The sequence below is a fragment of the Leucopleurus acutus genome (genome assembly GCF_964270905.1).
Source record: "Leucopleurus acutus genome assembly, chromosome: 1".
Classification (NCBI taxonomy): Eukaryota; Metazoa; Chordata; class Mammalia; order Artiodactyla; family Delphinidae; genus Leucopleurus; species Leucopleurus acutus.
The window spans coordinates 168,979,613-169,003,241 of record NC_139142.1 but is presented as its reverse complement, the minus strand read 5'-3'; the positions used below and the strand labels follow the sequence as shown (position 1 = coordinate 169,003,241).

Genomic DNA, 23,629 nt, shown 5'->3' with positions numbered 1-23,629 from the left:
CGAAAGGCCCAAGGCACTGTGCCAGTGCCAGGAGGAGAATAAAACGTCCGAGACATAACATATACAAAGATAATTACCACTGCAAACCTAGAGTGAGTGACACAAAAGCAGTACAGGCAAGTAAATTCATGAAATCTCAGAGGAGGGAGAAGATAATGTGTTAGGGTAGACCTGGAAACTTCATGAAAATGATGACCTTTCAGGCACCTGATACATTTAAATGTACATGTTCTGACTCAGTGACAACTCTGTAGGGGAGCTCTAAAGATAAGGTGGAAGAAATTTAAAATGTAAGGATCAAATTGGAAGAAACAGAATTATTCATAGACAGTATGATCATTCACTTAAAGCAAACTACAGATAAATTATAATTACTAAGACAATTTAGCAAGATGGCCGCAGACCAATATACAAAACTTAATTAACTGTATGTCTATAAATAAATATATAAATAAATATATAAATATTTAAAAATAAATAAATAAATAAAAATATATATTTTTAAAACAGTAACTTTTACAATATCAGCAAAATATAAGAGAGCTAGGAATTAGTAACAAAAGTGATTAAAGATTTTTATAGAGTAAATGATAAAACTTTAATAAAAACATTTAAAATGACCTAAATAAGTGAAGAGCTATACCTAATACATTCATGGATAGAAAGATTCAGCATTGCAAAATGCTGACGAGTGCCATACATGTACTGATTTAAATCAATACCAAAGTCTCCACAGGACTTTTCATGGAACCTGACAAGATGACTGTAAAGTTTATAGAGAAGAGTAGAGAGTTAGGAATAAACGAGATACAAAGAAAAACAAGGTAGAGGAATTTGGCCTTTTAGATGTCAAAACATGTAGAAAAGAAGACAACACTGAATAGAGACAGTGACAGACAAACAGAAAAGATGAAGTCTAATACTCCAGAAACAGACCAATGTACATGTGAAATTTGATTTATTACAGAATTGACAAAGAGGATTAGTGGGTAAAGATAGAATTATTCAATTAATGGTGTTGGAACAACTGGTTATTTGTATGCAGACAAAAATCAAATTGGATCCCTTCTTCATACCATATATAATACAAACACTGACTTAAACATTTAAACATGAAAGGCAAACATTAAACTTTAGAAGAAAACAGAAAATTTTGTGTCTTCAGTGTAGTCATAATTTTAATTTTCTTAAACAAGTTACAAAAAATAAAACCCATAATGGGAAAGACTGATGAATTCAACTACATTAAAATTAAGAACTACTGTCTACTGAAAGACACTAAATAAGAAGTGTGACAAGTCCCAAACTGAAGAAGTAATTTGCAAAACTTAAAAATGACAAGGAATTAGTGTTCAGAATACACAAAAGAATATACAAAATTAATATACAGAATATATAAAAGCCAATATTAAAAAGTATATATTGTACAACAGAAAATTATGCAAATGACCCAAAGAGATACCTTCATAAGGAAAACAAAAATGACCACTAAACATGTTAAAAGAGTAATAAGGAAAATGTACATTGAAACCATAACAAAACACCATATCGTACCCATCTGATTAGCAAAAATTAAAAGTCTGACAATACCGAATTTTAGAGAGGACGTGGAATAACTGGCACTGTTAAACACTGCTGCTGGGAGTGTAGGTCAGAACTACTTTGGAAGACAATTTGGAATTATCCAGTTAAGCTGAAGATACACACAGGCAATTCCACTACAGGCATATTACCTTGAATTTTTTGCAAATATGCACAAGGAAGATGTACAAAAATATTCAATGTAGCATTGTTTCGATTAGCACAAAAGGAAAGCAGCCGAAATACATACTGAAAGGAAAATGGATAAATATTTCTATAATGAAATACAATGCAGCAGTGAAAAATAAATGAACTACAGGATAAGCATCAACATAAATTTACCGCACAATGTTAAGTTCAAAAGCAAACTGGAGAATAACTACAGTAAGATTCCATTTAAACAAAGTACACAAACAGGATATTCTTTAGTAATGCACACACAGGTTGTAAAACTATAGGGAAAAGCAACAGAAGGATGGAGCAGACAGACTAAAGGCGGTCCTCCTATTATCCCTGCCTCCTGCTGTTCACCTCCTTGTGCAATCCCTTCCCCCTCAGTGTGAGTGGGGCCTGTGACTTGCTTCTCACCAAGGGAATATGGCAAAGGTGATGGGATGTCACTCCCACGATGACCTCAGGTCACACAAGACTCTGTCTTGCCAGTAAATTCACTGTACAGTCTCCTCTCGGGCCTGACGAAGCAAGCATCCAGGCTGGAAGAGTCCACATGACAGGAAACTGCAGGGAGCTCTAGGAGCTGACAGCAGCCAAAAGAATCTGGGGCCCTCAGGCGCACAGTTACAAGGATATGAATCCTGCCAACAACCTAAGGAAGTCTGGAGGCAGATACTTCCCCAGCTAAGCCTCCAGATGAGAATACAACTCAGTCAACATTCTCACTGCAGCTTTGTGAGACCCTAAGCAGGACTAGGTAAGCTGTACTTGGAATCCTAATCCACAGAAACTGTGAGATGAGAGAGCAGAAGCAAGAGAACTACAATTCTGCAGCCTGTGGAAGGAAAACCACATTCACAGAAAGATAGACAAGATGAAAAGACAGAGAACTTTGTACCACCTGAAGGAACAAGATAAAACCCCAGAAAAACAACTAAATGAAGTGGAGATAGGCAACCTTCTAGAAAAAGAATTCAGAATAATGACAGTGAAGACGATCCAGGACCTCAGAAAAAGAATGGAGGCAGAGATAGAAAAGATGCAAGAAATGTTTAACAAAGACCTAGAAGAACTAAAGAACAAACAGAGATGAACAATACAATAACTGAAATGAAAAATACACGAGAAGGAATCAATAGCAGAATAACCGAGGCGGAAGAACAGATAAGTGACCTGGAAGACAGAATGGTGGAATTCACTGCTGTGGAACAGAATAAAGAAAAAAGAATGAAAAGAACTGAAGACAGACTAAGAGACCTCTGGGACAACATTAAATGGAACAACATTCACATTATAGGCGTCCCAGAAGGAGAAGAGACAGAAAAAGGACCCGAGAAAATATTTGAAGAGATTATAGTCGAAAACTTCCCTAACACGGGAAAGCAAATAGCCACCCAAGTCCAGGGAGCGCGGAGACTCCCAGGCAGGATAAACCCAAGGATAAAAATGCCGAGATACATAGTAATCAAACTGGCAAAAATTAAACACAAAGAAAAGTTACTGAAAGCAACAAGGGAAAAATGACAAATAGCATACAAGGGAACTCTGTAAGGTTAACAGGTGATTTCTCAGCAGAAACTCTATGAGCCAGAAGGGAGTGCCATGACATATTTAAAGTGACGAAAGGGAAGAACCTACAACCAAGATTACTCTACCTGGCAAGGATCTCATTCAGATTCGATGGAGAAATCAAAAGCTTTACAGACAAGCAAAAGCTAAGAGAATTCAGCACCACCAAACCAGCTCTACAACAAATGCTGAAGCAACTTCTCTAAGTGGGAAACACAACAGAAGAAAAGGACCTACAAACACAAACCCATAACAATTAAGAAAATGGTCATAGGAACATACATATCGATGATTACCTTAAATGTGATTAAATGCTCCAACCAAAAGACACAGGCTTGCTGAATGGATACAAAAAAAAGACCCATATATATGCTGTCTACAAGAGACCCACTTCAGACCTAGAGACACATACAGACTGAAAGTGAGGGGATGGAAAAAGATATTCCATGCAAAAGGAAATCAAAAGAAAGCTGGAGTAGCAATACTCATATCAGATAAAATAGACTTTAAAATAAAGAATGTTACAAGAGACGAGGAAGGACACTACATAACGATCAAAGGATCAATCCAAGAAGAAGATATAACAATTATAAATATATATGCACCTAACACAGGAACACCTCAATACATAAGGCAACTGCTAACAGCTATAAAAGAGGAAATCAACAGTAACATAATAGTGGGGGACTTTAACACCTCACTTACACCAATGAACAGATCATCCAAACAGGAAATTAATAAGGAAACACATGTTTTAAATGACACAACAGACCAGACAGATTTAATTGATATTTATAGGACGTTCCATCCAAAAACAGCAGATTACACTTTTCTTCTCAAGTGCACATGGAACAATCTCCAGGATAGATCACATCTTGGGTCACAAATCAAGTCTCAATAAATTTTAAAAAATTGAGATCATATCAAGCATCTTTGCTGACCACAACACTATGAGATTAGAAATCAATTACAGGGAAAAAAACGTAAAAAACACAAACACATGGAGGAGAAACAATACGTTACTAAATAACCAAGAGATCACTGAAGAAATCAAAGAGGAAATTAAAAAATACCTAGAGACAAATGACAATGAAAACACGATGATCCAAAACCTATGGGATGCAGCAAAAGCAGTTCTAAGACGGAAGTTTATAGCTATACAAGCCTACCTCAAGAAACTAGAAAATTCTCTAGTAAACAATCTAACCTGACACCTAAAGGAACTAGAGAAAGAAGAACAAACAAAACCCAAAGTTAGCAGAAGGAAAGAAATCATAAAGATCAGAGCAAAAATAAATGAAATAGAAACAAAGAAAACAATAGCAAAGATCAATAGAACTAAAAGCTGGTTCTTTGAGAAGATAAACAAAATTGATAAACCATTAGCCAGACTCATCAAGAAAAAGAGGGAGAGGACTCAAATCAATAAAATTAGAAATTAAAAAGGAGAAGTTACAACAGACACTGCAGAAACACAAAGCATCCTAAGAGACTACTACAAGCAACTGTTTGCCAATAAAATGGACAACCTGGAAGAAATGGACAAATTCTTAGAAAGCTATAACCTTCGAAGACTGAACCAGAAAGAAATAGAAAATATGAACAGACCAATCACAAGCAATGAAATTAAAACTGGGATTAAAAATCTTCCAACAGGGCTTCCCTGGTGGCGCAGTGATTGAGAGTCTGCTTGTCGATGCAGGGGACATGGGTTCGTGCCCCGGTCCGGGAGGATCCCACGTGCCGCGGAGCGGCTGGGCCCGTGAGCCATGGCCGCTGAGCCTGCGCGTCCGGAGCCTGTGCTCCGCAACGGGAGAGACCACAACAGTGAGAGGCCCGCGTACTGTAAAAAAAAAAAAAAAAAAAAAAATATCTTCCAACAAACAAATGTCCAGGACCAGATGGCTTCACAGGTGAATTCTATCAAACATTTAGAGACAATCTAACACCCATCCTTCTCAAACTCTTCCAAAAAATTGTAGAGGAAGGAACACTCCCAAACTCATTCTAGGAGGCCACCATCACCCTGATACCAAAACCAGACAAAGATACTACAAAAAAAGAAAATTACAGACCAATATCACTGATGAATATAGATGTAAAACTTCTCAACAAAATACGAGCAGACAGAATGCAACAACACATTAAAAGGATCATACACCATGATCAAGTGGGATTGATCCCAGGGATGCAAGGATTTTTCAATACACACAAATCAATCAATGTGATACACCATCTTTAACAATATCTTAAAAACCATGTGATCATCTCAATAGATGCAGAAAAGCTTCTGACAAAATTCACCACCCATTTATGATAAAAACTCTCCAGAAAGTGGGCACAGAGAGAACCTACCTCAACATAATAAAGGCCATATACGACAAACCCACAGCAAACATCATTCTCAATGGTGAAAAACTGAAAGCATTTCCTCTAAGATCAGGAATAAGACAAGGATTTCACTCTCGCCACTATTATTTGTTTTGGAAGTCCTACCCATGGCAATCAGAGAAGAAGAAGAAATAAAAGGAGTACAAATTGGAAAAGAAGAAGTAAAACTGTCACTGTTTGCAAATGACATGATACTATACATAGAGAATCCTAAAGATGCCACCAGAAAACTACTAGAGCTAATCAGCGAATTTGGTAAAGTTGCAGGATACAAAATTAATGCACAGAAATCTCTTGCATTCCTAGAATAAAATACCTAGGAATAAAGCTACCTAGGGAGATAAAAGAGCTGTATGCAGACAACTATAAGACCTTGATGAAAGAAATTAAAGATGATACCAACAGATGGAGAGATACACCATATTCTTGGATTGGAAGAATCAATATTTTGAAAATGACTATACTACCCAAAGCAATCTACAGATTCAATGCAATCCCTATCAAATGACCAATGGCATTTTTTACAGAACTAGAACAAACAATCTTAAAATTTGTATGGAGACACAAAAGACCCCAAATAGCCAAAGTAGTCTTGAGGGAAAAAACGGAGATGGAGGAATCAGATTCCCTGAATTCAGACTATACTACAAGCTACAGTAATCAAGACAATGTGGTACTGGCACAAAACCAGAAATATAGATCAATGGAACAGGACAGAAAGCCCAGAGATAAACCCACGCACCTATGGTCAACTAATCTATGACAAACGAGGCAAGGATATACAATGGAGAAAAGACATTCTCTTCAATAAGTGGTGCTGGGAAAACTGGACAGCTACATGTAAAAGAATGAAAGTAGAACACTCCCTAACACCATACACAAAAATAGACTCAAAATGGATTAGAGACCTAACCGTAAGACCAGACACTCTAAAACTCTTAGAGGAAAACATAGGAAGAACACTCTTTGACATAAATCACAGCAAGATCTTTTTTGATCCACCTCCTAGAGTAATGGAAATAAAAACAAAAATAAACAAATGGGACCTAATGAAAATTAACAGCTTTTGCAAAGCAAAGGAAACTACAAACAAGATGAAAAGACAACCCTCAGAATGGGAGAAAATATTTGCAAACGAATCAACAAAGGATTAATCTCCAAAATATATAAACAACTCATGCAGCTCAATATTAAAAAAGCAAACAACCCAATCCAAAAATGGGCAGAAGACCTAAGTAGACAGTTCTCCAAAGAAGACATACAGATGGCCAAGAAGCACATGAAAAGCTGCTCAACATCACTGATTATTAGAGAAATGCAAATCAAAACTACAATGAGGTATCACCTCACACCGATCAGAATGGCCATCATTAGAAAATCTACAAACAACAAATGCTGGAGAGGGTGTGGAGAAAAGGGAACCCTCTTGCACTGTTGGTGGGAATGTAAATTGATACAGCCACTATGGAGAACAGTATGGAGGTTCCTTAAAAACTCAGAACAGAATTACCATATGTCCCAGCGATCCCACTACTGTGCATATACCCAGATAAAACCATAATTCAAAACCACGCATGCACCCCAATATTCATTGCAGCACTATTTACAATAGCCAGGTCATGGAAGCAACCTAAATGCCCATCGACAGACGAATGGATAAAGAAGAAGTAGTACATATACACAATGAAATATTATTCAGCATAAAAAGGAATGAAACTGGGTCATCTGTAGAGACGTGGATGGATCTAGTGAGTGTCATACAGAGTGAAGTAAGTCAAACAGAAAAACAAATATCGTATATTAAAGCATATATGTGGAACCTAGAAAAATGGTACAGATGAACTGGTTTGCAGGGCAGAAATAGAGACACAGATGTAGAGACGTATGGACACCAAGGGGGACAAAGTGGCTAGGGGGGTGGGTGGTGGTGGTGGTGGGATGTATTGGGAGATTGGGATTGACATGTATACACTAATAAGTATAAAATGGATAACTAATAAGAACCTCCTGTATAAAAAAATAGATAAAATAAAATTCAAAAAGAAATAAACTTAAGGTTGATGTTTAAAAAAAAAAATGCAGAGTTTGATTCAGCAGCTCTGGGGTGGGGCCTGAGATTCTGTATTTCTAACAAGCTCCCAGGTGATGACAACATTTCTAGTTCATGTGAGTAGCAAACATGAATAGGTCTGTGTAGACAGGAGGCTGGAAAACAGGTAAGGGATACATCACACAAAAGCCACACTGAGGAGTTTGGGCTTTCTCCTTAGTGCATTGGGGAGACACTGAAGAACTTTAAGTAGGAAAGGGATACATCATATCTGCAGTTTTAAAAATGACTCTGGGGCTTCGCTGGTGGCGCAGTGGTTGAGAGTCTGCCTGCCAATGCAGGCGACACGGGTTCGTGCCCCAGTCCGGGAAGATCCCACATGCCGCGGAGCGGCTGGGCCCGTGAGCCATGGCCACTGAGCCTGTGCATCCGGAGCCTGTGCTCCGCAACGGGAGAGGCCACAATAGTGAGAGGCCTGCGTACCGCAAAAAAAAAAAAAAAAAAAAAAGACTCTGGTTACCGAGTACGTGTGTGTATGTGTTTGGGGGAAGGGTGTGTGTGCCAGCACATTTCTGCTCCAGAGACATAGTAATGTCCAGCCCTAGAGAAGTCATCTATAAATTCTTGGTCAGATGTGAACAGAAGCAGCAGCCAGGTGGGGAAGCAGAATGGTAGGCAGTGGTTCTGAAACTTGAACAGGCAAGGAAATCACCAGGAGGGATTATTAAAAAAAAACAGATTCCTGGGTCTAGCCCCCCAGAATGCCTTCTTCAGTAGATCTGGAGCAGCGCCTGAGAATCTGCACTTCTAACAAGTTCACGGGAGATGCCGGTACTGCTGGTCTTGTCTTGGGATCACACTTTGAGAACCACTGGTGTAGTGGAAAAAGCACAGGCTTTGGGGGCCACACAGATATGAATTCAAAGCCCTGACCCACCACTTCCTAGCTGTGTGACTTTGGGCAAGTTTTTTAAACTCTTTGAGTCTCCGGTTTCTCATTTGTAAAAAGAAAATAGTAAAATAATACTAAACTCATGGCAGGATGGTTGAGTGATGATGGTGGTAAGGATTAAGTAAAGTACACAGAGTGTGTGCTTGATAAGGCAGAGTGGCTTTGCTCTGGGCTGCACTGGAAGGCAGGACCAATTAAAAAACGAAAACAAAACTGTGAGATGAGAAAACATGTATTGTTTTAAGCTGCTAAATTTGTGGTCATCTGTAACATGCAGCGATAGAAAAAAATAATACAAAGGATAAACACAAAATTCCAGGAAGGGATATGTCTGAAATATTCACTTTTTTTTTTTTAGGTAGCTGAAATTAGGTTTTACGGGGATCCAATTACTGAAATAAGGAGTCATTCGTGCTGTCAGTTCATTTTATCATTCCTGCTTTAGTCATCTGACACATAAGCAGTTGATTTCAATCCTGAGCCCCACGAGAGCAAAGATACACTACGTACAGAAGACAAACTGGAGTGCTCGTGGAATTTCTAATGCCCAATAAATCAGTGTTTCACTAAATAACGATTTCTTACTCCTCTTGACAGTTTAGAGAGTAAAAAAGGAAAAAAATTAACCAAGAGCACCCTTTCTGATAAATAACAAACTATCAATTATGTGTAAACCAAGATGGTAAGATGATCATCGATGGATTTTTATACATGCCATCACAGCACTTTCTCCCTCCCATAAGACCTAACCCTATACACACCAACTGCTGCGCTCCTTCTTGCTAAATCCAAACATGTTACACACTAGCACGAACTGCTTAGCCACCACTCAGCACTGCAATGTCCAAGGATCAGACTGCTAAAACTGATGGAATTAGCATTCAAAGCAAGGCAGCTGACGGCACAGACTTCCGTCAACTGCCATCTCCCTTTCTCTCATTCATACAGCAGCTCCCCTGGTTAACCTGCAAGGAGAGGAGCACGTGCTTTTCTGCTCGTGACGCTGCACGTCTTAGAAGCTCCTAACTTACTGCTTCTTGCTGATCCTGACTGACTCCCTGGACCTCTGGCATTCATCCTATGACCTTTATCATTTATTTACTACATATATACCTTGTTTATGTCCAAAAATGTTCTGACGGCTCTAGCTTGTGGTTTCTTACTTGCCCTTTGGCTCAGACATATTTAGATGCTGGCTGTTCACTGACTTTCAGACCCTCCTGATCAATTTCTGGGATGTGCCTGCCAAGAAACTGTTGCCTATCACCTGCTCACTGCCCATGCCTTTGGCCTGTACCACCTAGTTTTTGGATCTTTATATTTCTTGAACATCTGCTATTGCGCTGGCTCCAACATGACATCTGTTCTTACCAGTTCCTTCCTCTAGCCTTGAGCAGAAAAGCCTTATAATTAACTAAATAAGGTTTGAAAACTTGGTCCATTTACTGGTTTAATTTCCTAAATGCTACTAAGCGAGACAGATTTACCAAATGGTACTGAATTAACACAAGAGGAAGTACGTGGATTCACCTGAATGTGCCTTTCTAGAGACAAAATAAATCTACTAATAAGGTAATCACCAATCTCAACCAATCTGACAAAGTATCAGAACCCTGAAACAATAAACTAACGTTTTACTTCCAATTCTTACCCGCTGCAAAAACTCAAGAGGACTGTATTTGGGCCCCAAGACGAAAATTTTCTTTCCTCTTCGAGCCACGCCACTGAATACTCGAGCAAATGCAATAAAAGGCTCTCGGTCATTTCCTTCCTGGGGCACAGGTTTAGGGGTCTCACTCTCCACCTCTTGCTCATCACCTGCCAGAAGCCAAAGGATAATGAGTGCCAGGAATGCTCTCTCCAATCCAGGGACTGCTGAGAAACTCAGAGGGAACAGGGAATATGCTATATTCAGCCCAGTTTCAGCAAGGAAACGCCAAGAATGAAAGTATACTGATAAAAGCTACCTTTAAAGCTAAAAAGCCCAAGAGCTAAAGGATGAGTGTCCCAAGTTAAGTAAAAATCCCGTCTCACCAAAGCCTATTTAGGAAAGCTATACCTTTCAGCTCTTCTCCCTGTGGACTCGTTTCAAGGGCACTCCCGTCCTGGGTGGGCTCCAAGGGCGCTTGGCCCTGCGCGGCTGCCAGCTTCTCCGCGTGCCTTCGTCTTGCACGCTCATGCCTCTCGGCAATCTCCTCCTGAGTGAGAGGTCTACAGGATACCACAGACACGTTAACACCTGGCAACATCAAGCATCTCTCAGTCTCTTCAAGTGGAGAAACAGCAAGTATTAACGTGGTTGGAGAAGATGACGGTTGGTCCCCAGTCCCTTCTGGGTGGAAGGTTTCTCCAAGCTCTCTCCCTCACTGCAGCAAGAGGAGAGAAGGCCTATCGGGCTTTCTCTGAGAATGCTGCGTCCTCAGCTAGTCTGAGCTTATGAACTGACATGCGAGAGCCCACGTCCCCACACAGAGCCACACACAACAGCACGGAACCTTTCTTAGGTACCGATGTTCCTCCTCAATAAGGCAAAGGACAGGAAAAGGAAGGGTGTGAGTAACAGACACCGGGGCTCAGAATACCCCTGTAGAGAGACAAGCATAAGACTTCCATGAAAAACTGAGGTTTTCTCCTCAAGTACAAAAATATATCTTCATGGAGAATTGGGGTCCAAGAAGAAGGGTCAGGCTGAACGCTGGCAACTCATCAGGATAAGAGGTCAAATAGTGATTATCAGTCATTGTGTTAGACCCAAGTACCACCAGAGAAAAGGGAGTGCGTGGGTGTGTCTGGCTGTCTGCTGGGGGGTTCATCTGGGGGGTGGGTCACGTTGCTTGATCCTGTCACTTTGTGCCTGCCTCCCCGGCTGTCCCCCACTGTGATTTTATGATTCCTGCTTCACCCCCGGTCTCTGACTTGACACCTGGCTGATAATCTCGTCTCCCAACCTGCCATTCCCCATTCCCCTTCTCTCTCCTTAAGCACTAGAATCCATTCAGATGGCCATTCTGAGAGTGCACTGTCCACGTGCATTCTAAATGGCCACATGCTCTTAGAGATCCCGATGTCAGGTACCCTAAAACCCCTTTTTACTTTGTGTGGGCTACCCTGGGAGGTGAACGCTTAAGTCACTGACTGTCCACTGCTATCCTCTTCAGACACCTGCCTGCTAGACAAGACCTCCCACTAGGGCTGGACACCAATGTTACTCCCTTAGCACCTGCCCCTCGAAATCGAAGAATTCGGTTCTAGGAGTCGGCCCCTTCTAGTCAGACCCATCCCAATGCAGGTGGTAGGGCTGTGCCGTAAGACGCAAAAAAATGAGAGCGCGACCTTTCAGAATGGCTTGCTCAGGTGTCGTTAGGCAATCAAACCTGTTGGCAGTTTCGCTACAAGAGATAAGCTCCTCCTTACTGGAAGCTCTACATGTTAAAGGCCTTTCAAACACAGGATAAAAGCCGCTTCCTCATACTTTCTCGTCATGGCTCTTGTTCTGTCTTCTGGAGCAACATCCAACAAACCTTCTTCCCTCTGCTTTCCTTTCAATCATCTGCATTCATGCCCTTCCCCTCCCCCTTCTCTTCTTCAGGCTACACACTCCAGCTGCTCCTTCAATCAATCCTTAGATAACTTACCTTGTTTCTGGACTTTTGCTAAAATCTTTTATAAGAGTATCTGAAAAGTATGAATTAAAATATAAATGCAGAATACATTATTATTACTACAAACAGGGTGGGAAAAAAACCCCCGATGAACTTGTTAGCACATGGAGAGAAACGGTCTCTTCCAATGGGCTTATCACTATGATACGGACATTGTGTTCTTCACTCTACGTATATTATAGCACATATTTATCAAAACAAATGACACAGGTATTATTACTCCTAGTTTACAGACGAGAAACAGAGGCTTAGGAAATTTACATAACGACCCAAAGTGACAGAGACAATAAATGGAGGAGCCGTAATTCAAATACAGATAACTCCAAACTCTATACTCGTTATCATCAGGCTATGTCTCCCATCCAGAAGGAATTAAAGACGATAAAATCATCATCACATTAAGTAAATGTGGTTTTATTTTAGCTTTGGTTAAGAAAGAAGCATTCTTGTTCACATATATTAAATCCTCATTCTGCCTGAGCTCATAACATGATTAGCATTTTATATTTACTAATCAGCATCCAATGCATGCAGGCTTGCTGTCCATCTACATGTTTATCCATCCATCCAGTTAACGTCTACTATGTGCCAGGCACTGCTGTGAGTACCAGGAGTGGTGGCAGAGGTAAACAGAGCAGACGGAAGAGAAGTCAGCAAGGTTTTATATGAAGAACCCATTGTGTAAACTAGTATTTATTGAGAATAAAGAGGAATTTATTTGCAAGAAAACAGAGCTCTACTAGTCAAGGAACATCTGTGGGCGGTGAGTTATTGAGGCTGTAGTTGAGCTAACTATGGATGACAGTTCTGAGGGGACGGCAGTCAGCAACAGCAGGGATGAAGGAGACCAGAGGTGAGAATGCTGACTGGAGCGTCAAATGGCAGACCTGGGAGATGAATCTGGAGAAGAAAGGAAAAGAGGCAACGACACAAAACCACCCACCCTCAGGATTCCAAGCTGAATGTTCTGCTCTGGCCTCTGCGAAGCTGGCCAAGGGGTGGGCTGGGAGACTGTCAGAGAAAGGGCTGGAAAGCTGGCCATAGTTGGTATGATCAGTAACCACACCACCAGGTAGCTGAGATGATGGGAACCAAGGGACCAAGGAACGCGGCTTCTATCTGAAGATCACGTTTTGTTACTACAAGAAGTTGGTTCTCAAGAAGGATGCCAAAGGAACACAAAGACTCAGGATTCAGAGGGAGAGGAACTGCCTCAAAAACTCCTAATAGGATGTTACCTAACAGGTACTTATCAGCAAGTAAGTATTCAGCAAGAATTTGATAAGAGTACAGTTGAGAACAGCAAAAGCAAAGGCCCAGAATCTAAAAAGGGCAGGCAGGTTGGAAGGCTGCCTGCCTAGATCTAGAGGTGGAGTTTAAAAAGCTGCACAGGATGACACAGGCCAGATTCCACACAGTGACGTAGAAGACCACAGGTTTTCAAGCTAGACAGATATAGATTCAAATACTGCTTTGGCCTCCTTCTAGCTATGTAACCTTGAGTGCACTACTTAATCTTTTTAAGGCCTCTGAATTTCCTCAGGTAAGACTGAAACATTAAACAGTTCCATTGTAGAACTGTTGTTAGATCTAAGTGGCATAATCAATGGTGAGGCAGGAATATTATAAGCTTAATAAACTGCAGCCAATTATGAGTGTTATCATCATTATTAATTATAGCATAAAAGAGTAAGATCTGAGATGCTGCCTGAGGTACTAGGACCTTCTTCAGAAGTAATATTTATATCCGTTCTCTCAGGTTACTTGAAAAATTGTTACACAGAATGCCCCCAGAGTAGCTGTGGATAGCACAGAAGAGGAGCTTCCAAGCTCCTATATCGAGTGAATCTTTTCATTCCAGACACCAAAATCATACTGAAGGAAGGATGGCAAATGGACTGGCAGAGTTAGATACTGGGGCAGGAGAACCAGCTAGGAGACTGCTGCAATAACTCTCACAAGAAATGATCGGGATCTAATCATTTATACTAGTGAGGGGTGGGGGGCAGTGCAGGTGGGAAGGAGGGGAAGACACATGACCAACTCATACGATGTAGAATAGATCCTCCAAGACTCTGGAAACTTGAGAAATGAGCCATCTCCCTCCACACACGCACAATACACACGAAGATCGGCAGAGATACTCACCCATCCAACAATCTCTACTGGGGCAGACAAGACAGGCTCACATTAGACCCTGCCTGATGTTCAATAAATGTTAACTGTGGCTACCACTACTCTTACTGCTCTTCAAACTGACATGAATTCAAATCAACAGTCCCAGAGCTGATTTCAACAACCATCTCCCACAGAGGTATCACAAAAAGATAAAGTACCCTGCAAATTTTATGTTCCCGCAGGGGCTGCGGCGTATGAATTCCAGGCTGAGGAGAGAAAGCATTATCTGCACCTTCCCACCCACACCCTCACTGCAGCCCCGTCAAACCTACACCACTTCCCTGGCCCAGCCCAACTTTGCCTTTATCCTTACCTTTGCTTATTCTGAGGCAAAGCCTTAGCATCAACTGCAAACATTTTGGAAACAAAGATAATAACCGGAGCAGTGTCTTCGCTTCCACATTTCATAAAAGCTAAAGAGACAGGAAATAAAACTGTTACTGCTTTTTCCCATTATTAAAGAGCCAGATTCTTCTGAGAACAATTATGAAGTTTAGAACACGGCATCATCTAAATACATAAGCAACCTATAATCTTTTACCACTATGATAAAAATTGCATCTGGAAAAGTATAAAAGTGCTAGAAAAATAGTAGAGCAAGAGCAAGAGAACTGGCAGAAATGAGGAAAGAAAAGCAAAACTGATAGGGTGGGAGAAGGGCTGGAGGAACTCCCACATAGAACTAAAGCTAGGAAATGGGCTGAACCACCCACCATAAGCCCTCAGAAATGTTTCCTGTGGAGAAGGGATAGAACTGAGAAATTTTACCAAAGGTCAATAGTCAATAGGTAGCTTACTAATAAAATACATAAAAACCAGTAGCTTTTCCAATCCCTCACAAAAACAAGTTAGAAAATAAAACAGACAAAAATATCTTATCATGATAATAACCAAAAACCTTAGAAATGAATTAAGATTCAATACTATAAAGATGTCAATTTCCCCTAAATCTATAAATTTTAACACAATTTCCTATCAACATATTGACATTTTTCTTAACCTACATAAAAAAACCATTGGTTAAGATAAAAAACCATCAGTTAGTAATTTTTAAAAAAAATCACGCCACATCAAAATAATTCACACATAAAGAATTCAACAGTAAAATTCAAATAAGGGGGCTTCCCTGGTGGTGCAGTTGTTGGAAGTCTGCCTGCCGATGCAGGGGACACGGGTTCGTGCCCCAGTCCGGGAGGATCCCACATGCCGCGAAGCGGCTGGGTCCGTGGGCCATGGCCACTGAGCCTGCGCGTCCAGAGCCTGTGCTCCGCAACAGGAGAGGCCACAACAGTAAGAGGCCCACGTAGAGAAAAAACAAAAACAAAAACAAAATTCAAATAAGGAATAAAGGAAGCAAGAATTAAATATCTATCAGAAGTCTTGCCAGGGAAAACTTTGAAAGGCTGTGAGGAACAAAGTGACACGCCCTGACTTCAATTTTTAACAGGATCACCCTGGCTGCAGTGTTGAGAAAACACGAAAGGCTATCAAGAACAGCAGCAGGGATACCCGCTGGAAAGCTATTGTAATAACCAGATGAGAGATCATGGTCCAGGGAGGACCCAGGGAGGCAGAAGTGGAAATGTTGAAAAGTAGTTGTTCTGGATATACTTCAAAGGAAGAGTAAACAGGATTTGCAGATGGACTCGATGCAGGGGCATGAGATAAATGTGGGAATTAAGAGCATGCCGTTGTCATGTAAAGCCTTGAGACTGGACAAGATTAGCAGGTAGAAAACAGATGAGGTCCAAAGGCTAAGCCTTGCTTTGGGGTATCCCACAGTTAAAAAGTCAGGGAGATGGAGAGGAACTGGAAAAAGAGATTAAGAATAAACAGCCAGGGCTTCCCTGGTGGCGCAGTGGTTGAGAGTCCGCCTGCTGATGCAGGGGACACAGGTTCGTGCCCCGGTCCAGGAAGATCCCACATGCCGCGGAGCGGCTGGGCCCGTGAGCCATGGCCGCTGAGCCTGCGCGTCCGGAGCCTCAAGAGACTATTAGAAGTTTAATCTGGAAATTCCTTATGAAAAGTTCCAGCAAAGCAGATTTAAAAGAGCCTATATGGTCAGCTGCTATTCTTGCTGGACCTATAAAAATAATCAGGCCAAGTTTAATGAAACTAAACTTACTTTGCAAACAAATTAGTCTTAATTTGGCTATCTTGGGTAGAAATGAGGGTGATTTCAGAGAAAAAAAAATTATGTTTCAATAGAAACTATAATACACACTTGTGGATATTCGATTTTAGTTCTGCTATCATCTTCGAGGTTTTGTTTTTCTACTGGTAAACTGGACTGGATCCTGAATTCTTCTAGTTTCCTCAAATATTTGGCTACAACTCTCCAAAGTCACATTTCCAATTGTTCTCCCACTTTTGATTCGGAATCACTGAGAACCAAAGCTGCCCCTTTCCTGAAGCCCTGCAAACTGAAGCTGAACAACCTGCAATACACTTGAGAGAGACCACCACACAACATCCCATGTTTAGACAATCTTCAGGCCCGCTGCTGTGTAAGCCGCTCAGAAAGTTTACCTGAACACTCAAAGACATCATCGACAACATTTCACAATGCAGATGATACTTGACTCTGACATCTAGAAATCTTGACTGGCTGCCTCCTAGGTTCAGCAGTTGGTTTATAATTTGCTCCAACCATTAACCTTTTTCTTCTGTCTCCATAGAAATGCCTCTTATAAGACCCGATTGCTTGCACCTTATAAGCCTAACTTTGAGAGCCCACCTGCATCACTGCCTCCAGAAATGAATTTAACTAGACAGACTTACTGTCAGGACTGAGACTGGTTTAATGAGATGGAACAATCTACGAACTCAGCTTCTGGACTGTGACACTCCTTGAAGACGTTTCAAAGGGAGAACTGTTGAAGAGCAAAACTTGCCACCCCAGAATGTGTTTCTCTGGCATGAGGATTAATTTAGGCTGATTATTTTTAAGAAGCAGAAGACTCAGGAAGTCTTTCTTTTTATGTCCCCTTAGCTGTCTAAAGAATTTAGATAAAGGACCTGGTCCCGGAATAGAGCTATCACCAGAAAAGAATATGCAGCTATCACTGCAAAGAATATGGGACAGGTGTGGTGGGGAAAACTGGAAGGACCTAGAGATCAGAGTCTAGGCTGTGTCCCAGAGTCTCTGCACAGCCCAGCAAACATTCTTTTCAACCAAACTTTTGCTTTTCCATCTTCATGTGAATTGCCTTCCTCCCCTTTGAAGTCCTAAACCACTCACAGTATTTAAGGTGAGGGTTTCGGCCAGTTATTCTGTTTTCCTGGGTCTGTCCCATGTATATATGTTATTAAACTTTTGTTTGATTTTTCTGTTTTTTTAAAAAAAAAAAGAAAAAAGAATAAATAGCCAGGGAGACAGGGAGAAAGTAGGAGTATGTGGAAGCCTAGAAGTCAAGGAAAAAAATGACTCAAGGAGGAAGGAGTGATCGACCATGTCAAATGGTAGTGACGGATCTAGTCAGATGAGGATTGAGAACTGGCTGAAAGATATAACAAAGGACAGTCAACAGTGGCCCTGAGAACAGCAGTGACTTGGGGGGCAGGGGCTACAAATTCTGTAGATTGGGAGAAAAAGGATAGGAGAAAGTGAGTACATACACATGAATTTCATGGAGCCACACGGAGTCTGGAACGGGAGGATCCCTCTCATGGGGAGCGCATATACGGGGCTTCAAAAGAGCAGCACTGGGCTTCCCTGGTGGCGCAGTGGTTGAGAGTCCGCCTGCCGATGCAGGGGACACGGGTTCGTGCCCCGGTCCGGGAAGATCCCACCTGCCGCAGGAGCGGCTGGGCCCGTGAGCCATGGCCGCTGAGCCTGCGCGTCCGGAGCCTGTGCTCCACAACGGGAGAGGCCACAACGGTGAGAGGCCCGCGTACCGCAAAAGAAAAAAAAAAAAAGAGCAGCACAGCCCCTGAAATCCCTTTTCCACAGTCCCTGGGGACACAGCCATGGTGGTGCTGTGGCACTTTAGGAACACATTCCTGGCTATTTAGGAGGATGGAATACAGCATGATTATAAGATTATGACATGTGATCAGGGCAAAAGGTAGCGGTCTCAGAGCCTCTGGTATCCCCACTCCACTTGCAGAGCAAAATGGCTCTAGCAAAACTGAAATGTTAGAAAACAAAAGGCAACTGGTGAAATGTTTGTGAAATTGTTTGTCTGTGGAATTGGCCATTTGGCAAACTAGCATTTAGCAAATTGGTCTAGAGTAGTCTGGACTTAGGACTCAAAAATATGTTACCTGCTGTGTTCATCTTTACCTCACCTGCTTTCAGTGCCTGGGTTTCCGGTGGAAGAGAATCAAATGTTTGCGATCCTGCGCACATCAGTTTCTCCACTCTCTCGGCTGTAATATCAAGGGGACTAGGAAGTTTCTGACACACCATAGCTGAAGTCTGCTGTTAAGGACTCAAAACCTTGAGCAAGTGCCCTCCACCATGGCAGAGAGTCACAGTATGCACTGAATACTGAGGTAACAACGTATGTCTCTAAGATGCCTGGGCTATAAGGCAGCACTACGCCATATATCACATCTCAAAACATGGATACAATTTCAGGGAGTTCATGGACACTCTAGAGCCCAGAAAGGATCCTCATGATAGATATTCTAACACTGACATCCTATGGAACAAGTGAGGAAGGACAACAGAACTTAGGAGCACGGCTAACTGTGACCTTTTAAGTCCTCAAAATCTTTTATGTGGTTTCATAAACTGGTATAAAACAACCATCAGCCACAAGCTATGATACAAGAAGGTCCCCCACCAGAGCGAGTGTCACTGTAGGGGTATGTGTCTATCACAGCTCTGAGATCCACTGCTGGTTCACTCCCAGGACACTGTACCCCCAGCCCACTGCAGGGGTACGGCTGAGTACACACAGGTCAAGGAAGAGAAGACAGTCTAAATTCATCTATAAAATCACTTTAGTTAATGTAAGCCACTTAAAATCAAGTCTTTTTGGAATCACTAATGTGAGAGGAAGTATCAACAAGCTAACGAAAATATGGGTCTAAAATGAACCAGTGCTATATAAAAAAATAAATAAAATAAAATTCAAAAATAAATAAATAAAATGAACCAGTGATCCTAACACAAACATCTAAATTATCTACTTATATGTAAATCTTAGTCTAAAAGTTTTTATTTTACAGATTACTAAACAAAAACTAAAAACATTTTTTAAGAACATTCAGGTTGATATTAGTATTAGTCCTAGTTAATATTAATATATTCATTTTTAAAGTACTTAATACAGTTTCATGGTGGAACCTTAAATAACCCCAGAAGACTTTGGATGGAAATGCGTTATTTTCAGAGGATTTCCAGATTGCCAATAACACACTGGTTTTTCTTGTTTAGTCAAATCCATGATTGCATTAAAAACCATTAAAATAAAGGATACCAAGAACAGCCTGAGATATGGGAAGCCACTGACTGCAAATAGCATTGATCTGAACTTTAGGGTCTGAATGCCGTGCCTCTCGGGCTCCAATTTTTAATCCTAAAGAAGTCACGATTTTATCAATTTTTTCTTTGTCCCTATAGTAAACGTACAGGATGGGTGAGGGGTGAGGAGAGAGAAAGATCACATAAAGACACAAAGGAGCAGTGAGGAAAAGGGACTCAACATTGTTTGACACATTTATTCCTAATGTATTACTTTTACTACAAAAAAATAAAAACGCTTGAAGGGGCTCCTGCCACAGGAGAAAACTGCTCAACCTCTACCCATACACTTCCAAATGAACTTTTCTTTAAAACGTCCCATGAAGCACCATTCCACAATCTCCCTAAAAAAGCTATGTCAACTGGTAAAGCAACCGTATAAATAAATACTAAAAAATCATTATTCCATCTCTGGAACAACTTAGAAATTTACTGAAGCAAACATTCTTTTCCACTTGTATCAGGCAAGTTTTTCCCCCAAGTGCCCCATTAGTGATCCTTGATATCAAGCACCTTTTCTACTACAATTACTATTTTATTTTAAACTGAGTTTGTATAAACAAAAGTCTAATGTTTCTTTCCATCCTTTATATCACTTCACCTCAGCACTCTATAAAATATGGCTGTTCTCTCCCTCCTGTCACCCTTTACTTGGGTTACACATACTCCTTTAAATTGTTTCCAAGCCCTGTAACCAACTCCTCTGCAAAGGCTCTGTTCATTTTTTCAGTCTATCTCAGCTTTCTGAAGTGTGACTCATCAAACTGAAAAGTGAGGCAAATTATACTGCCCAATTTATGTAACAATTTATAACAGCCTTACTTTTTCAAGACAGCATCATACAAACTCCATATATTTTCCAGGATCAACTGTACAAATAAAGGTTTCTTTCCTTTTGCCTGTAAAAAAGGATGAATGGGCTTAAATTTCTGAATATTTCATCGGTATCTTACATATTCATTCTTGACATGTTTTATTATCATTGTTTCATTTCTACCAGAAAATATTTACTCAACAGAAAAGTGGAGGAAAGTAGCTATAAGAATGCTCTAAAAAGCCAATAATCCACAATCAGTAACAACCCACTGTTCTCTTCCTCCAGGAACCATGGACTTCACAAACAAGACCATTTGGGGGATATATCACTGCAGTTGTCCTTTCACTGCCATCAAAGAAATACATGATACCCAAGCTGAGAGCTAAAACTTCACTCTAAAATTTCCATGGACTTTGTTCTAAAGAATGTTCTTAAACATGAAAAATGTTCAACTTCAAGAAAGAAGATATTAAAAAAAAACAAAAAAAACCCCTATTATTTCTCTTACCAAACTGTACAAAATAATAGCAAGAGCACTTTGAGATGGATAATATACAAGAGCTGGAATATAAACTGATACCCTCTTTCTCAAGAACTATTGGCAAGGTATTGGGAAATTAGGCCATTACCTTTGAATGCCTGGTTAGAAAAAGCTCATTGTCAAGACAAAAAAATGTATTTATCAAGATGCCCACCACAGCTTTACTTAAAATATCGAAATATTTGTGAAACAGAAATAAAAACTATGTCCAATCTTACAGGATTTATGTACATTCTACATTTATGTAGAATGATTATGTAAATGATGTAATAGGGTCCTTATGTGACAGGAACTGTTCTGAAGACTTTTCTTGGATAGTTCAGATAATTATCCTAACCACCCTGTAAGTATTACTATCTCCAATTTGCAGATGAAAAAAACTGAAACAAATGTCACGGAACTAGTAAGTGGTGGAGCTGAGATTCAAACAGAGTTGGATTCTCAAACCATGCTTTTTCCCACTTCATACACTGGCTCCTTCTTAAATACACTGTTTATAGAAAGATTTTAATGGCAACGGAAGATGTTCACAACATGATGTCAAGCAGAAAAGCAGCTATATTATATAAACAGCAATATCTCAACTGAGGGATGTATGTATCTATCCAGAAAGAATGAAAGAAATGAAAACCACAGCACTAGCAGTGCTGGCTTCTGATATTTTTTCTTTCCTATAGCTTTATACTTATAAATACCTTCTTAAGGGAATATATATGCTCTTCAATGAGAATGAATTTATAAAATCCTGAATTTTACATTTAAAAAAAAATCTTCAAGAAAAGCATCCTCTGAGGCTATGTGATTCAGCAGCCTTACATCACCTCAATCGATAGAATGAAGTGCTCCAGGGAGCACCTGCCTCTCCACATCAGCGAAGCATGGTGACTGACATTCAATGAGAGAAGGCCTCAGCTGAGACTAGGGATAAAGTGTGGGCCACACAGTGATGTCTGAAAGAGATGTCTCTTTATGAAGGGGACACACAAATGCCTGATGCAAAATATGTGTCTTCGAGTTCACATGCACAGGATCTGAGATTTTTGCTCCTCTTAAAAAGAAAAAACAAACAAACAAAAAAACCCAGGCAGTCCTAAAGAACTGTATTTAAGCAATACTTGGATATAAGACACATGAACTTTAGCCAAATATATACAGTAGAAAATCCCTCATAAACTGACTCCCATAAACCAAGGCCAAATTACAGGTGTGTTACAGTACAGGTGTTCATAGGGCAACAATGGGACCAACAATCAACAGGGACATACGCCACATTACCTGATCAACCTTCATAATCTTCTTAGCCTTCGTATTTATATAATAATCTCCCCACAAGGTTTTCAAAAGAACTTCCTTTTTGATGCCAATTTTTTGACTGTAGATTTCGGCAAAGTGCTCAATTCTGAAAGAAAAGCAAGTGTTCACGTTATTAATAACAACATAAATGAGTACAGCTAACACTTGAGTGTTTCTGTGCCAGGTACTGTTCAACGTGCTTTAAATGTCATTTCAACTATCTTACAAGGTAAGTACTAATTATCTCCCCCATTTTACAGAAAAGTATAATGAAGCACGAGATATCACACAGGTAACAAGTGAAGCTGGGATTCAAACCCAAGCAGTCTCATTCCAGAGCCCAGCTTCCTGTCCAACTTCCCCTAAATCCATATGAATCAGAATTCATGCCATACCTCCCTTTTTTAATTCTGCATGTGTAAAACAAGAGGAATAATGGCCAAGGAAATGGAGGCTCCAGCTGCCCATTGCAGCCACGCCAACAATAAACTTTGTTTCAGCCCTTCACTGCTATAGGTACCTAATGCTCACAAAGAAAACAAACCCTAGAGCCAGAACCTGCCAAAAAAAGGCTTTTTAGCATCTGGGATTAAACAGGAAACAGATAGATACACACTTACTTAACTCTCTCCAGCCCTTAGAGAAGCCAGTTAGCACCAGGTCTGCTCTACTGGAAACCCCAGCCACACAAGAGCGGTCACCTGACAAATAATGATGCTGTATATTACAGCATCTGCAGTGTCTGGGTAAAGGACCTAGAAAAAATACCTTTTCTGCAGGGAACAGTATGCTCCTACATAATCTAAGTTTTGAGTCCAACTCTCAAAGTACCAGCAACTTAAAAGACACCTGCTATATTCTCCAATGCAGAAGGAATCCAAAGTTAACAGATTCTAGACAATTCTTTACCTGTCATTCAACAACTGTGGAATCCAGGGGTTAACTACA

The 23,629-nt window shown here is 40.5% G+C and overlaps 1 protein-coding gene across 1 annotated transcript in view; it reads right to left on the bottom strand.

Moving 5' to 3' along the window:
• The window catches only part of EFL1 (elongation factor like GTPase 1), a 134,728-nt gene that overhangs the window by 84,594 nt on the left and 26,505 nt on the right, over nucleotides 1-23,629 (bottom strand). The window contains exons 8-14 of the mRNA XM_082850972.1: nucleotides 22,664-22,787; nucleotides 20,853-20,929; nucleotides 19,987-20,123; nucleotides 18,848-18,970; nucleotides 14,871-14,970; nucleotides 10,777-10,928; nucleotides 10,369-10,535 (exon numbers count right to left, since the gene is read on the bottom strand). Of these exons, the coding sequence (XP_082707098.1) occupies nucleotides 10,369-10,535; nucleotides 10,777-10,928; nucleotides 14,871-14,970; nucleotides 18,848-18,970; nucleotides 19,987-20,123; nucleotides 20,853-20,929; nucleotides 22,664-22,787 (880 nt within the window). The remainder of the gene's footprint in view (nucleotides 1-10,368; nucleotides 10,536-10,776; nucleotides 10,929-14,870; nucleotides 14,971-18,847; nucleotides 18,971-19,986; nucleotides 20,124-20,852; nucleotides 20,930-22,663; nucleotides 22,788-23,629) is intronic.